This window comes from Bombina bombina, chromosome 1 (assembly GCF_027579735.1).
Source record: "Bombina bombina isolate aBomBom1 chromosome 1, aBomBom1.pri, whole genome shotgun sequence".
NCBI classification, from domain to species: Eukaryota; Metazoa; Chordata; class Amphibia; order Anura; family Bombinatoridae; genus Bombina; species Bombina bombina.
Window position 1 is genome coordinate 1349351329 of NC_069499.1, and position 16550 is coordinate 1349367878.

Sequence of the window (16550 nt, forward strand, 5' to 3'; positions counted from 1 at the left end):
GGCAAGGACAGGACGCTTTACAGATGTGTTGTTGATGGAGGACATGCAGAGCTTTTTAAGTCCTATGCATCGCCACAGCCCTTCGGGGTCCACCCTCAGAGAACGACTCCACCGACAGGTAGCAGACTACCTAACCTTAACTGCAGATCTCGACACTCTGAGGAGCAATGAACCCCTTGACTACTGGGTGTGCAGGCTTGACCTGTGGCCTGAGTTATCCCAATTTGCGATAGAACTTCTGGCCTGCCCCGCTTCAATTGTCCTGTCAGAAAGGACCTTCAGTGCAGCAGGAGGTATTGTCACTGAGAAGAGAAGTCGCCTAGGTCAAAAAAGTCTAGATTACCTCACCTTTATTAAGATGAATGAGGGATGGATCCCGAAGGGACTGACATTGGGCGATACATTCGAGTAAAAAAGGCCTGATGAGAGGAGCTGCCTTGGGCTAAAAATGGTCCACACGCTGCTGTATTTTATCTTCGAATGCCGGATGACTTGCGTGACTTATCCGCCACCAACTAGGGTTCAAGCCGCAATGTTTTAGGGCACTTTCTGCCTGGGAAACAAACATCAATTTTTCTGGCCGCTGCTAAAGCAGCGACTGCAACAATACCTAATTTTTCAAGCATGTGTACATGCCAAATTTTTCTGGCCTCTGGTGCTGCACTGTGGCTTCAAAAACCAAACCAAAAAAAAGGCACGTAACAGGGATTAAACTGATAGGAGTGGTGTGTTAAGTAGTACTATTCCTATCTGGTGGCACATTAGATTGCACGCGCAGTGCCCCAAATTTGAAGTAGGAGGACCGACCAAGCATCTTTTTCCATCTCAAGGTTCCTAAAATCCATGCCATATACAAGTCCCCTGATAGGGGACGTAACAGGGATTAAACTGATCAGAATAGTACTACTTAACACACCACTCATATCTGGTGGCACAGTAGATTGCACGTGGTGCTCTGACAAAATGCAGAAGGACATTTGGCAGACGGACATTTGGCAGACGGACATTTTGCAGACGGACATTTGGCCGACAGACAGAAAGCTAAAGAATGTTCCGATTTCGGCCGAGGGCAGATACGTTCCAGAGTGCTCTGTTCTAATCAGAGCCTCGGGCGCCGCAACTGCCTCTGGGAACCTTACCATGGGTCTCAGACCGCAAGTCTTGTAATTCTCTGTCTGGGAAATTATCTATCTATCAAATCTATCTATTTATCTATCAAATCTATCTATCTATCTATCGTACCTATCAAATATATCTATTGCATCTATTGATCTATCTATCTAATCTATGTATCTATCAAATCTATCTATCTCGAGGCCGGACTGTTATCTGACAGCCACTTGTGTTTCGGCCATTCCATATACATATCCATGCCATATACACGTCCCCTGATAGGGGACATAACAGGGATTAAACTGATCAGAATAGTACTACTTAACACACCACTCATATCTCGTGGCACAGTAGATTGCATGCGCAGTGCCCCAAATTTGAAGTAGGAGGACCGACCAAGCATCTTTTTCCATCTCCCGGTTCCTAAAATCCATGCCATATACACGTCCCCTGATAGGGGACGTAACAGGGATTAAACTGATCAAAATAGTACTACTTAACACACCACTCATATCTGGTGGCACAGTAGATTGCACGCGGTGCTCTGACAAAATGCAGAAGGACATTTGGCAGACAGACATTTGGCAGACGGACATTTGGCAGACGGACATTTGGCTGACAGACAGAAAGCTAAAGAATGTTCCGATTTCGGCCGAGGGCAGATACGTTCCAGAGTGCTCTGTTCTAATCAGAGCCTCGGGCGCCGCAACTGCCTCTGGGAACCTTACCATAGGTCCCAAACCGCATGTCTTGTAATTCTCTGTCTGGGAAATTATCTGTCTATCAAATCTATCTATTTATCTATCAAATCTATCTATCTATCGTATCTATCAAATGTATCTATTGCATCTATTGATCTATCTATCTAATCTATGTATCTATCTATCTATCTATCTATCTATCAAATCTATCTATCAAATCTATCTATCAAATCTATCTATCTATCTATCTATCTATCTATCTATCGTATCTATCAAATGTATATATTGCATCTATTGATCTATCTATCTAATCTATGTATCTATCTATCTATCTATCTATCTATCTATCTATCTATCTATCAAATCTATCTATCTCGTGGCCGGACTGTTATCTGACAGCCACTTGTGTTTCGGCCATGCCATATACATATCCATGCCATATACACGTCCCCTGATAGGGGACGTAACAGGGATTAAACTGATCAGAATAGTACTACTTAACACACCACTCATATCTGGTGGCACAGTAGCTTGCACGCGCAGTGCCCCAAATTTGAAGTAGGAGCATCGACCAAGCATCTTTTTCCATCTCCCGGTTCCTAAAATCCGTGCCATATACACGTCCCCTGATAGGGGACGTAACAGGGATTAAACTGATCAGAATAGTACTACCTAACACACCACTCATATCTGGTGGCACAGTAGATTGCACGCGCAGTGCCCCAAATTTGAAGTAGGAGGACCGACCAAGCATCTTTTTCCATCTCCCGGTTCCTAAAATCCATGCCATATACACGTCCCCTGATAGGGGACGTAACAGGGATTAAACTGATAAGAATAGTACTACTTAACACCCCACTCATATCTGGTGTGGCACAGTAGATTGCACGCGGTGCTCTGACAAAATGCAGAAGGACATTTGGCAGGCGGACATTTGGCAGACAGACATTTGGCAGACGGACATTTGGCAGACAGACAGAAAGCTAAAGATTGTTCCGATTTCGGCCGAGGGCAGATATGTTCCAGAGTGCTCTGTTCTAATCAGAGCCTCGGGCGCCGCAACTGCCTCTGGGAACCTTACCATGGGTCACAGACCGCACGTCTTGTAATTCTCTGTCTGGGAAATTATCTATCTATCAAATCTATCTATCAAATCTATCTATCTATCTATCTATCGTATCTATCAAATGTATCTATTGCATCTATTGATCTATCTATCTAATCTATGTATCTATCTATCTATCTATCAAATCTATCTTTCTCGTGGCCGGATTGTTATCTGACAGCCACTTGTGTTTCAGCCATGCCATATACATATCCATGCCATATACACGTCCCCTGATAGGGGACGTAACAGGGATTAAACTGATCAGAATAGTACTACTTAACACACCACTCATATCTGGTGGCACAGTAGATTGCACGCGCAGTGACCCAAATTTGAAGTAGGAGGACCGACCAAGCATCTTTTTCCATCTCCCGGTTCCTAAAATCCATGCCATATACATGTCCCCTGATAGGGGACGTAACAGGGATTAAACTGATCAGAATAGTACTACCTAACACACCACTCATATCTGGTGGCACAGTAGATTGCACGCGCAGTGCCCCAAATTTGAAGTAGGAGGACCGACCAAGCATCTTTTTCCATCTCCCGGTTCCTAAAATCCATGCCATATACACGTCCCCTGATAGGGGACGTAACAGGGATTAAACTGATAAGAATAGTACTACTTAACACACCACTCATATCTGGTGTGGCACAGTAGATTGCACGCGGTGCTCTGACAAAATGCAGAAGGACATTTGGCAAACAGGCATTTGGCAGACGGACATTTGGCAGACGGACATTTGGCCGACAGACAGAAAGCTAAAGAATGTTCCGATTTCGGCCGAGGGCAGATACGTTCCAGAGTGCTCTGTTCTAATCAGAGCCTCGGGCGCCGCAACTGCCTCTGGGAACCTTCCCATGGGTTTACTTGTGTTTCGGCCATGCCATATACATATCCATGCCATATACACGTCCCCTGATAGGGGACATAACAGGGATTAAACTGATAGGAATAGTACTACTTAACACACCTTATAATAACGCAGAGAGAGGCAACGCAGAGAGAGGAGTCTGAAGAAGAGGAGTCAGAGGAGGAAGGTGGCTTTGAGGAGGTGGAAGACCAAACACAGCAGGCGTCCCAGGGGGCTTGTTGTCACCTTTCGAGGACCCTTGGTGTTGTACGTGGCTGGGTGGAGGAAGAGACTTTCAATGACATCAGTGAGGACAAGGAACGGGATATGGCTAGCTTGGTATCCAACCTTGTGCAAATGGGGAGTTTGCGGTTGTGCAAATGGACTGTTTGCGGTTGTTTGCGGTGCGTTAAAGGGACAGTCTAGGCCAAAATAAACTTTCATGATTCAGATAGAGCATGTAATTTTAAACAATTTTCCAATTTACTTTTATCACCAATTTTGCTTTGTTCTCTTGGTATTCTTAATTGAAAGCTTAACCTAGGAGGTTCATATGCTAATTTCTTAGACCTTGAAGCCCACCTCTTTCAGATTGCATTTTAACAGTTTTTCACCACTAGAGGGTGTTAGTTCACGTATTTCATATAGATAACACTGTGCTCGTGCACGAGAAGTTATCTGGGAGCAGGCACTGATTGGCTAGACTGCAAGCAGTTTGCAGAGGCTTAGATACAAGATAGATACAAGATAATCACAGAGGTTAAAAGTATATTATTATAAATGTGTTAGTTATGCAAAACTGGGAAATGGGTAATAAAGGGATTATCTATCTTTTAAAACAATAAAAATTCTGGTGTAGACTGTCCCTTTAAACGGGGAGTTTGGTCTGTCACTGTGAAGCGGGCGTAACCCTTACACTACCTGATCGATACAACATCATACCTGATGTTTTAAAGCACGTTATTCCAAACAATTTAGGAATGTTAGGTGGTTTATGCCCTTTATGGATTAAAACCAGACTCTGCATCAACTATGTAATTTTCCATGGGAGTTTTGCCATGGATCCCCCTCCAAGATGCCACAGTCCAGGTGTTAGTCCCCTTGAAACAACTTTCCATCACTATTGTGGCCAGAAAGAGTCCCTGTGGGTTTTAAAATTCGTCTGCCTATTGAAGTCTATGGCGGTTCGCCCATTTGTGAACAGTTGCGGAAGTTCGCATTCGCCATTCGCGAACGCAAAATTTTAGGTTCGCGACATCACTAGCTGTCAATAGAGACTTTGAAACAGGCAGACATTTAGAAGTTTAAATGTTATAAAGTATATTAATCTAAAAATGTTGGTTGTGCAAAGCTGGGGAATGGGTAGTAAAGGCATTATCTATCTTTTTAAACAATAACAATTTTAGTGTAGACTGTCCCTTTAAGCCAGTCCATCAGGGGAATGCAGATATTAAAGATGCCCTTTATGGCCGTCAATCATTTGCATAACCAACCATGTGCCTTCCCTTTACTGATCTGTTTATAAACATATTTATTTAATATATGTGTCCTGTACATATCCCTTTTAGATCTGTGGTCAGTTCCTTATTTCTCCTATATATGTGTTGTGCATGTCTTTCCAAATGTCTACTTTGTGTGTTTTTTAATTGCCTTTCCAAATGCCTCTTCTGTACCATGTGTATGACCCATTTCTATGTCTCATTATGTGTTTTTTTTTTCTTTTTTATTACTTTGCACTTTATAATTTATATATTCTGTGCTATGAAAATAGTCAGTGGTGATAGTGGTGTCACTAAGGGTGTGGACTGCACCAGGTGGCGGCTCTAAAGGGCATGTTGCGGGTGCCAAGCAAAATTAATTATTTTAGCACCTGAACACTTTCAAAAGTCTCAACTTCCGTTAATTAGCAAAGTATCCATTTTTACATGGCCAGTGTTTTACATAGGACAAGCATAGTGGTAAAAGAAGAAAACAAGTTTTGTTTTCATTTGTTTGTTTGTCATAAAGCCAGGAATAGGCAGTAGAATGTAAAGCACACCAACAATACAATTTTGCACCTTAGATATTTATTTTAGGTTTGTGGAAATCTTGATTAGCACCCCTAGAATGTTATAGGAAAACACTTGCATGGATTTCTTCAAATGTTGCTATGTCCCTCAGTAAAAAAATTCTGTTCTGTCAAATTTGTACTTAATGGGATCAATACATCATAGAGTCTGTACACTAACTTTCTGTCTTTGTGATTGGTTGATAAATATGCTCCTAAATTATAGGTCTACTAGATTTCCTCACACTTTAGTGTGTGAATATAATTTTAATTGATTTGTTTTTATATATATATATTTATATATATATATATATATACACATACACATACATATATATATATATATATATTTACATTATATTATATTGTTCTTATTTATCTTTTTTGTATTTTTTTTCCCACAGATATTAAGTGAGCCCTTGGTTGAAAGCCAAACGATATGGCAAACAATAACAATGTATTCACAGTTCCTGGAGCCGCCAAAACCAAATTAACACGCGCTGGCAAACGTACTGCAGCAGCTGAGAAAGCAGACAGAAAGTTAAGACGCCGGCAGAGGTATGTGGAAAAAGATGGCCGGTGTAATGTCCAACATGGAAACGTCAGGGAAACCTATCGATATCTAACAGACATTTTCACCACCCTAGTTGACCTGAAGTGGAGAGTTAGCCTTCTGGTTTTTATCCTTGCATATGCCATCACATGGCTTTTTTTTGGTGTCATCTGGTGGTTTATTGCTTACTGTCGTGGGGACCTGGATCATCTTGAAGACCAAACATGGACGCCCTGTGTAAACAACCTCAATGGATTTGTTTCCGCTTTCCTTTTCTCTATTGAGACAGAGACCACAATTGGCTATGGATACAGGGTAATTACAGATAAATGTCCTGAAGGCATTGTGTTGCTTCTACTCCAAGCCATTCTGGGTTCCATGGTTAATGCCTTTATGGTGGGTTGTATGTTTGTAAAAATCTCCCAGCCCAATAAGAGGGCTGAAACACTTGTGTTCTCTTCACATGCAGTAATTTCCCAAAGGGACGACAAACTCTGCCTCATGTTTCGAGTAGGAGACCTGCGCAATTCACATATTGTGGAGGCCTCTATCAGAGCCAAGCTCATCAAATCTAAACAGACCCAGGAGGGGGAATTCATCCCGTTAAATCAGACAGATATCAATGTGGGATTTGAAACAGGAGATGATCGTCTCTTCCTTGTCTCGCCCCTCATTATAAGCCATGAAATAAATGAGAACAGTCCCTTTTGGGAGATATCCAAGCAACAACTGGCAAAGGATGACTTTGAGATTGTGGTGATACTGGAAGGCATGGTGGAAGCTACAGGTATATTATTTTATTTGCTAGAAAATGTTAGAGACATAATACTTGTAATAAAAAGGGAGCAAGACAAAGAGTCCTGGATGGCAATCTGGATCTATTATTCATTTTGCTGATGTGGCTGAAAACATAAACCTTTTAACATTATTACATATAGGGTCTTTTTAGGCTCTTATTTAGCAGCAATCTTTCCTTCCAGTCTTAAGCTAGAGTAACATTATAGGATAAGCAAAATAGCACTAATACAACCTGCTTGTTTTTCAACCCTTTTGACATTCTAATTCTTCCATTGTTAATTAAACTTTTTTTTCCTGGCCGCTTATGTTAGTTATGTAGTTTGTGGCTTTCCCTGGAAAAGGAGGATTCATTTTTAGCTTAAGTAGCTTGTAGGGTATGAGTAAGGGTAAGAGAGTGGCTAATAAGTGCGTGTAAAAGTGGAAGAGCACCTGGTTGGTCTCTCTAAGAATAGGAGAGCATCATGCTTGTGTGTGCAATGGTGAGGAAGTGCATGTAAATGATTGTAAGCACCTAGTGAGTGTACGTATGGGCAAAAGAGAGCCTCATGGCTACACCTAAGAGTAGGAGAAGGTGTAGTGGGTGTATGTAATGTTGGGTAGGGGACTGGGGGGCTATGGGGTTAGATATTGCAGCACTTTTTTATCCTGTAATGGAGGAATATGAAGGAACTGTAGGTCCCTTCATGCTCTGAGTATCCCCACAGCTGTTTCCCCACCCCAGTTAGAGGGACATGAAACATGTTAACTGAATGGTCTCACATCTCTGTAACATGCAACTCTCACTCCTTTTATGACCTAGAAAGGAAACCTTATTTGAAAAAAAAGAAGCCCATCTTTTGGATGAAGGGTCGCATGACCCATTTTTTTATTTTATGAACTTGGTTAAAATATTTATGTGCACAGAAGATATAGTGACTTGTGTTCAATATGTAAATATTATTGGTTATAATACCTATACAGCGTTATTCGATTTGGAGAATTTAAGCAATGATTTTTCAGAGATTTGTAATTCCCTTTCCTTTATGGTTTATAACATAAACGTGTATTCCCATAAACTGGTTAAGAATTATTTTTTGGTATATGTCACATTAAGAGGTGGTTCTTCTCCAATGCAGGTGTTACACAGAAAGCAAATAAAAATTTTGGGTTTGTTTATATGTAAGTGTTATTTGTTTAGTATTGTGTCTAAGATTAACCTTTTAACAGCGTTATGACGTTCTATTCCATCCTAACCGTGGTGGGCTTTAGCGTCCTAAAGCCAACGGCGCTTCCAAGATGTGATCGCGGTCTGGAAGGCGTGCCTAGCATCATAGGGACACCCCTAACCCATTGTTCTGATGTATACAAATTAACCCTGTCATCAAAGGGTTAAAGCTTAATATCAGCCAAAATACATCACACAATTTCTTGTCTTTCTGTGCTTTTAAATTGTAACCCCATTTTGGGCCGGATTACAAGTGGAGCACGAATTAATGCTGCAGCTCAAGCATTAACCGCGCTAGAAGTAAGCTTTTTCCGCTTGTTGGGTTGCGCTCGTATTATGAATTGAAAGTAAACTGTTTTCGCTTGTGTGCCAACCTGGCAAGCATAAAAGTTGAACTTAGAATATTGTGTGCGTGGTCATGTATTCCACCATAGAAGTCAAGGGAGCAAAAAAAGTGGGAAAAAAACCCTAGAACCCCACTCTCGTGAAAAACCTGATCACATATTCTCATGTGCGCTAACCCGACATGAAAAAATGAATATTTCACATTCCAATCTTCTTCACTTAGAAGAACATATTCTATTTATTCATAAATATTCTACATATATATGATGTTTTTTTGGTACAATATATATCTATACCTACAATATATATATAGATTATTGTATATAGGAATACATATATACAGATATATATAGGAATATCTATTTAAAAATACTTAGAACATATTCTGCTATATGCAGATCATTGGAATGTTAACAGTAAATACACAGTATAACACGCAATGAGAACAAACACCTGCGATAAACCCCTCATTGCTCGCAATAAAACATTTGCGCTCCACTTGTAATCTATCCCTTTCTCCTTTTTCTTTAAATATCATTTCTAAATTGTTATTTGTCATTTTAGTTGCTCCCATTAAAGTTGTTTTTGTTCCAAGCCTTGTTTCAAGTAGTGCCCCTATCAAAGGTAACACACACCAGATCCACAGAACAACTTTTTTTTAATACTAGAAATATTTCCCCCTAAAAATTCTGACTAAACATTAAATCTCATGGTTTTCATGTAAATGTATAAACTTTCTCCAGTTCTTTAACTAGTGTACAATATATGTTCTTAAGCATGAAGTAGGTATGGCTTGACCTGTAATGTTGTGTATTGGAACAACATTTTCTTTCAGTGACATGGCTGTTCTTTTTTTAAATGTTCTTGTTGCTAAGAGCAGATTTGTATTACATGATTAACCAAAATTTGTATGCTCTACTGTTTGTACCAAATTGCCTCTTGTTTGTTTTGTTAAATTACCTTTTCTATCCATTCCAGGGATGACCTGTCAGGCCAGGAGCTCTTATCTGATGGATGAGGTGCTTTGGGGACATCGTTTTATGACTGTGCTAAGTCTTGAGGATGGATTCTACGAGGTAGACTACAACACTTTCCATCAGACTTTTGAAGTCCCTACCCCAATTTGCAGTGCCAGAGAAATGGCTGAGGCTTCTGCTCGGATGGATGCCCACTTGTATTGGTCAATCCCTAGCCAATTAGATGAGAAGGTGGAAGAAGGAACAGAAAAAGAAGATATTATAAAGGAGAGAAATGGGAGCTTGAACAGCCCCGAAAATGAGCAGGTGCTCGTGGAGTGAGTGCATACTATTGACCTGATCATTAAAGAGATATTTTCACTCTTGCTGTGTGGAGTGGCATGTAACAGCCTGATGCAGTAATAAAAGATTTTGGGCAATAATGTATTAACAGTTAAAATAATAATGTTAATAGCAAATTACAAGCATTGTTTGGTAAAATTAAATAACACCAGATATTCTCAAGTCATTCCTGAAAATTGTAAGAATTTATTGTAATTTACTCCACAGGCCTGTGGTGGAATTAATGAATTATGGGCTGCTGTGAAAGAAACATTGTGGAATCCTTACTGTACATTATACTTAGTAGTAATAATACAGGGGAAAATATATGTATTTATGTATAAAAATATAGAGAGGGATAGCTACATATCCTATTAAGACCTCAGATAATTATGACCCTTTTAGCTCCAATTATATCAGTGATACGCCCAAGTAAGACCCAAGAACAGGTGCCTATCCCCTGTTGCCTCTCTAATGACAGCTATATGCCCAAGTGAAACCGAAGATGAGATTACAGTTCAGGTATTATCCCCCTTATATTCGTGTCATGTCCTTGTGAGATTTCACTTCAGGTCCATAATGCCTGTAGCCCTTGTCATCTGTGACCAGAGATGAAGTTGCTCTGAACGTAGATACTTAAAGGCAATAAGTGTTGGGCTGGGTGCTGCATATAAAATGCTGCCAGGCATATACAGTAAATGAAAAGACGAAGTGACCTGCACGGCGGTGGATTTGGGGGAGAAGAATAGTATACTAAGTAAATGTTATGTTCACTGCTACATACCCTATTGTTGCTTAAAACACTATTAAGTAGGATTTAAGTGTGGAGCAATTTAAAGGGAAAGTGCTAATCTGTTTGCATACCCTTAGATGTAATTGATTTGTGTCTGTTCTGAGCAGTTTATTAAATCTTAAATACCAGTGGAACAACAATTTCTTTAAAAAGGAAATAATGTAAACAAAACTGGTGAAAAGGGTTACACATACAAAAAGGTAATGTGACTTTTAGCTGAACACTATAGTTAATAAAATTAAAGGTCTTATTGAATAATATAGCCCACAAAGATAGTCAAATTAAAAGATTAATTGAAAAAATAAGTTCTGTTGTATTTTCAATGGGTCTAATATATAATTTTTGTTTGTTTGTTTCTTATTTACAGGACCCTGGTGAGACAGGTTTTATCTGTCACTGACGTTCGTTCAAAAGCTTGTTTTGGCCTTAAATGATACATTTTATTTGAGTACCGATTTCTGATTCATCTTAATTATACTCATTGACTACACTAATCAATTTTGGAAGTCAGAAATATTAAAATAAATGATTTTGTATAACATAATATGTGTATATATGTCTGAGCAGCTTTTACACAGTTAACATAATTATTATAGAAGCATTAACATACAAATTCACAGAATTGAAATGTAGTTTGTGCAGCACTGGCTTAGAATTGGTTTCTGATCATTGAATTGCATCATACAGACTAAACAGTATAATTGTATGGAATACTTTATTCTATATTTGAATGTTATTAAAGGATTACAACCTTTTTTTTTTATCACAAACGGACTACAAATGTCATATAATATACATAAATATAAAATAACTGACCTACTTTTTCTTTTTCAAACTATGCTGCATAAAGTTATAACATTTTATTTTATTGTACTCCGATGAGGTAACTAAATCCAGCCTTCAAATATGGGCAGTACATGTTAATAATCAATAACCAATCTGATGCCGACTTTTTGCATATCATTATATGACGGCTTTGTCCTCCTGCGCATTCGCATTTGAATAGTCTCATTCGTGCATGTGCAATTTCCCTGCGTGATGCCGAAATTACCCACACAGGTCTACTACTTTCCAGTCAGTCATTCAGAGAGTGACGTGTTCGATGACAATGCGCAAGCTTGCACATGCGCATCGCGGATTAGATCCACCATATTCCAACCTGGGTTGTCAGCCCAGATTGGACAACTACTACCGGTACCCATGGAGTGGGTTTGGAAATATATTAAATATTTAAAGAAGATATCGGCAAAATGGTAAAGATATAAAAAAGAGAGTATATTGAAAAAGTGATTGTTTTACTACGGTTTTTTTTTTGTTTATGATAATTTATTTTTTTGCTTACAGTGTCCCTTTAATAATTCTGGCTGTTGTTAACAAAAGGATTGATCACAATTTATCATCTGATCTTTTTCGGCCTGTTTTCTGCCACTGATAGACACTTTTTTAGTTTCAGGCAATTGCTAGATTACAAGTTGCGTGGTAAAAAAAAGATTTGCGATAGTGAAAACAAGTTTTTTGCGCTTGTCAGGTTCCACTGGTATTTCAAGTTTTCGTGTGCATGTATTTCCCCAATAGAAATCAATGAAGAAAAAAAGTGGGGAAAAAAACATATCACCCTACTCGCGCAAACGACTTCAAATTTTCGCATTCCTCATAGAAGTCAATGGAGTAAAACATATTAATAAAAACCCCTACCAAAAGCCCCTAGCCTATTAACCCCTAAACCGCACACACCCCCAACATCGCAAAACTAATTAAAACTATTAACCCCTAAACCGCCATCCCCCACATCGCAAAGTTATAAACTAACATCTAACCTAACACCCTCTAACTTAACCCAATTAAAATAACTAACATTACAATAATATTACAATAACTAACATTACAGAAAAAAAAACATCTTCAAATTCAAATCAGCCAATAGAATGAAAGCTTTTTCCTTTCATTCTATTGGCTGATTTGAATTTGAAGATTTAAATCAGCCAATAGGAATGCAAAGGTACCTGTATATAAAAGGAGTACCTTGCATTCACTATTCAGTGTGCGGCTGGACAGTATGAAGAGGACCTCCGTGTTGAATATCGCAAGAGGAGGACCAACATCGCCATTGCTATCACCGGGATGAAGGTGGACCACCGCCTTGAAGAAGATGGACCACTACCTGGATGAAGTTGGACCACCATCTGGACACCGTCTGGATGAAGATGGACCTCCACCTGGATGTAGAAGATGAAGCACCGCCATAATCATCATTGGTGAGTACCTTTATGGGGTTAGTGTTAGATTTTATTATATAGGTGTGTTTTTTTTTATTTGGGCAGCAAAAGAGCTGAATGCCCTTTTAAGGGCAATACCCATACAAATGACCTTTTCAGTGTAATGGGTTATTTAGTTTTTTTTTTATTTTGGGGAGTTAGTAGGGTAGGGGTTGTAATGTTAGAGGGTTTAGTGTTTTTTTCTCAACAAAAGAGCTGATCGCTTTAGAGCAATGCCCTACAAAAGGCCATTTTTAAGGGCTATTGGTGGTTTATTTTCAGAATATGGATTTTTTTATTTTGGGGTTGTTGTTTTTTTAAGGGGTATTAGAATAGGATTAAAAACATTTTTTTGATAATTACTTTTTTATTTTCTGTATTGTTAGTTTTTTATTTTCTGTAATGATAGTATTTTTTTCTGTGTGTAGTGTTTTTCTGTATTGTTAGGGTTTATATTTTTAAAGGTAAGAGTAGGTTTTTATTACAGGTAAGTTTTTTTAAGGTAGTTAGGATTTTTTTGTAAATTTAGGAGTATTTTAATTTGGGTTAAGTTAGGGGGTATTAGGTTAGGGGGTTTAGTTTATAACTTTGCGATGTGGGGGGATGGCGGTTTAGGGTTTAATAGTTATAATTAGTGTTTGCGATGTAGGGGGATGGTGGTTTAGGGGTTAATAGTTTTTTTTAATTTAAGTCTATTTTTAGTTTTGGTACATCATAATAACAAACAAATTATTATACATCCATATATTATTTAATGTACATTTTGATGTATAATAAAACGGTTTAAATTGTTAACAGTGAAGTAGGGATTAATAGTTTTAATTAGTATTTGCGATGGGGGGATGGTGGTTTAGGGGTTAATAGTTTATTTAGGTACTTTGCAATCTGGGGGATGGTGGTTTAAGGGGTTAATATTTTTAATTAGTGTTTGCAATGTGGGGGGCCCATAGCTTCATAACATGTGGGATACAATACCTAAGAAGAGAGTCCATGTTAAGGACGGGTGGGACAAAAAGTAGGCAGTTCCTATTTGCCGGACACTGCAGCCTGACTGACTTTCCTGTCAAAAGTAGCATCAGAAGAAGCTTAAATGTCAAAATGATAAAATTTGAAAAAAGTGTGATGGGAAGACCAAGTTGCCGCCTAGCAAATCTACTACTGATCTAATATAATTTGCAGTTACTCTTTTTGGATGGTGGATTTACCACCACGAAGTAAGCCTTATCAATAATATGCTTGAGCCAGGATGCCAGGGTCACCGCCATAGCTTTCTGACCCTTCCTAGGACCAGAGTAGTGGAAGTTTGTCTAAAGTCTTCAGTAGCCCAAATATAGAACTTTAGGTTGTGAAGTAATTTTTTCTTTAGATTAGAAGGCTTTGGACACAAAGAAGGAACAACTATTACCTTACTAATATTTTCTAAAGATACCACCTTCGGAAGAAAATCATATTTAGACCACAGGACCTCCTTATCTTGATGAAAAGTCAAAAATGGAGGATCACAAAATAGAGCTGATAATTCAGAAACGCTTCTAGCTGAAGAAATGGCTAGAAGAAAAAGAACCATCCAGGACAACCATTTAAGGTTTAAAATAATGATAGGTTCAAAAGCAGAACCTTGCAGAACAGAGAAAAAATGCAAGAACACCAAAGAAAGTAAGTTTTTCCAGATGTTAAGATAAATTCTTTGCTTAACCAACTTACTTTCATAAAGAAAAGTATATATATCCGAGTCAGAGAAACCCCTGATCTTGAGGTCTAAGTGTTTAAACTTCACACCTTCAAATTCAGCAAATTGAGATCCGGGTGAAACAGTGGTCCTTAAGACAGACGATCCTTCCTTAGGGGTAGGGTCCCTAAAGGAAGAGAAAACATCTGAATTAGGTCTGCATACCAAGTTCTGCAGGACCACAAAAGAGTTATGAGAAATACTGAAGGCTGAATCTCGTTTGATTCTTGCAATGACTTGAAGAACAAATTGGTAAAACAGGAACGCTAAATGAAATACTCAGGGAAAAACTAAGGCATCTATCACAGTGCACTGGAGTCTCTAAATCTGGCACAAAATGTCTGAAGCTGTGATTCAGATTGTACACCATTAGCTCTATACATGGAAGAATAAACTTGTCGAATATGTCTTGATGAAGAGCCAATTCTCCTGACTGAACAGATTAAAGCAGTCTGCTACCCAATTGTTCACTCCTTGAATATGAAGATGATAAAAAACAGCTTTTCTTCTCTATTCAGAACAGGATGAGAGACACTTCTTGCATGAGGAAGGAGATGCAATTCCCTCCTTGACAGCTGATTTAAATAACAGCTGAAATGATGCCTGATCAGAAATGGAGATGGGACTTGGCTGAGAAGGAACCATGGTCTGAAGAGCTCTAAGAAACGATTGGAGTTCCAGAATGTTGAGTGGTAACCTCGCTTCCAGAGGGAATCAAACTCGTTGCATCCCTTGGCCCAGGCGAGTACTGAGAAACACAGAAAAGAAAGCAAGAAGGATGCATAAATGTTATAGAGCAAGTAAACAATGCACCTGATAAGACACTGTAAACGTTGTCGGAGCATTAGGGCTTGCTTTCCACATAAATCTAAGTGAAAAACAGAGTATAGCACCTTATCCCACCTGCGCCCGAAAATAAGTCTGTGATTCCTGGTTTGCAGTCTCTGCTTTATCCTGGAAGCACAGGAGGGCTGAGGAAAAACCTTGCATCATAAGCTCTCTGTATAATAAAATATATGTTAAACAAACATAAAAAGACTACTAAAGAGGAAAACAGCATCTACAGGTCTAATTAAACTCTAGAGTCTTTATTTGTGAAACTATGTATGTTAACATTAAGCTTGACATAGATACTGTGTATTGAGACTAGCATTGCGTGTTAATGCAAGTACTAAAATATTTTTATAGATCCATGTAGAAATACATGCAATTTAGTATCTGAGATAAAAGTAATTTGCATGGTCTGTCAAAAAAACAGACTCTATACTACTCACAATATTGAGATTAGCCAAAGTACATGATATTAGTGAGGTCAGTAGTAACCAAACCACAAAGCATAGATAAAAGTGTATTGTTTGGAAAATCAAAACAGTATCTTTGTTGTGTAACAGGAAAAGAAAGTAGGAAAGCACCACAGCACATACGAGGTGGAAATATTTGTACTGGTAATACAAAGCTAGATAATGCAATACTGATAATGATTGCAGATTTGGTACATATATGCATGCCCCATTGCACTTATCTGATTTCGAATATTGACTATGTTAAAGTACAATACAATGCAGGTTGGACCCCCTTTTGCCTTCAGAACTGCCTTAATTCTTTGTGGCATAGATTCAACAAGGTTTTGGAAACATTCCTCAGAGATTTTGGTCCATATTGACATGATAGCATCAAGCAGTTGCTGCAGATTTGTCGGCTGCACATCCATGATGCGAATCTCCCTTTCCATCACATCCTAAAGGTGCTCTA

The 16550-nt window shown here is 38.7% G+C and overlaps 1 protein-coding gene across 1 annotated transcript; it reads left to right on the forward strand.

Moving 5' to 3' along the window:
* Positions 1-6262: 6262 nt before the first annotated feature.
* Positions 6263-10021, forward strand: KCNJ9 (potassium inwardly rectifying channel subfamily J member 9). The gene is made up of 2 exons (XM_053719612.1): positions 6263-7163; positions 9702-10021. The coding sequence occupies exons 1-2, from the start codon at positions 6263-6265 to the stop codon at positions 10019-10021; spliced, it is 1221 nt and encodes a 406-aa protein (XP_053575587.1).
* The last annotated feature ends 6529 nt before the right edge of the window (positions 10022-16550 follow it).

What these genes read in the sequence shown, in the direction of transcription:
- KCNJ9 (XM_053719612.1), top strand. Translation starts at nt 6,263, where the DNA reads ATGGCAAACAATAACAATGTATTCACAGTTCCTGGAGCCGCCAAAACC. An exon ending in AGGCATGGTGGAAGCTACAG is followed by an intron (nt 7,164 to 9,701) that starts GTATATTATTTT and finishes TATCCATTCCAG; the next exon opens with GGATGACCTGTCAGGCCAGG.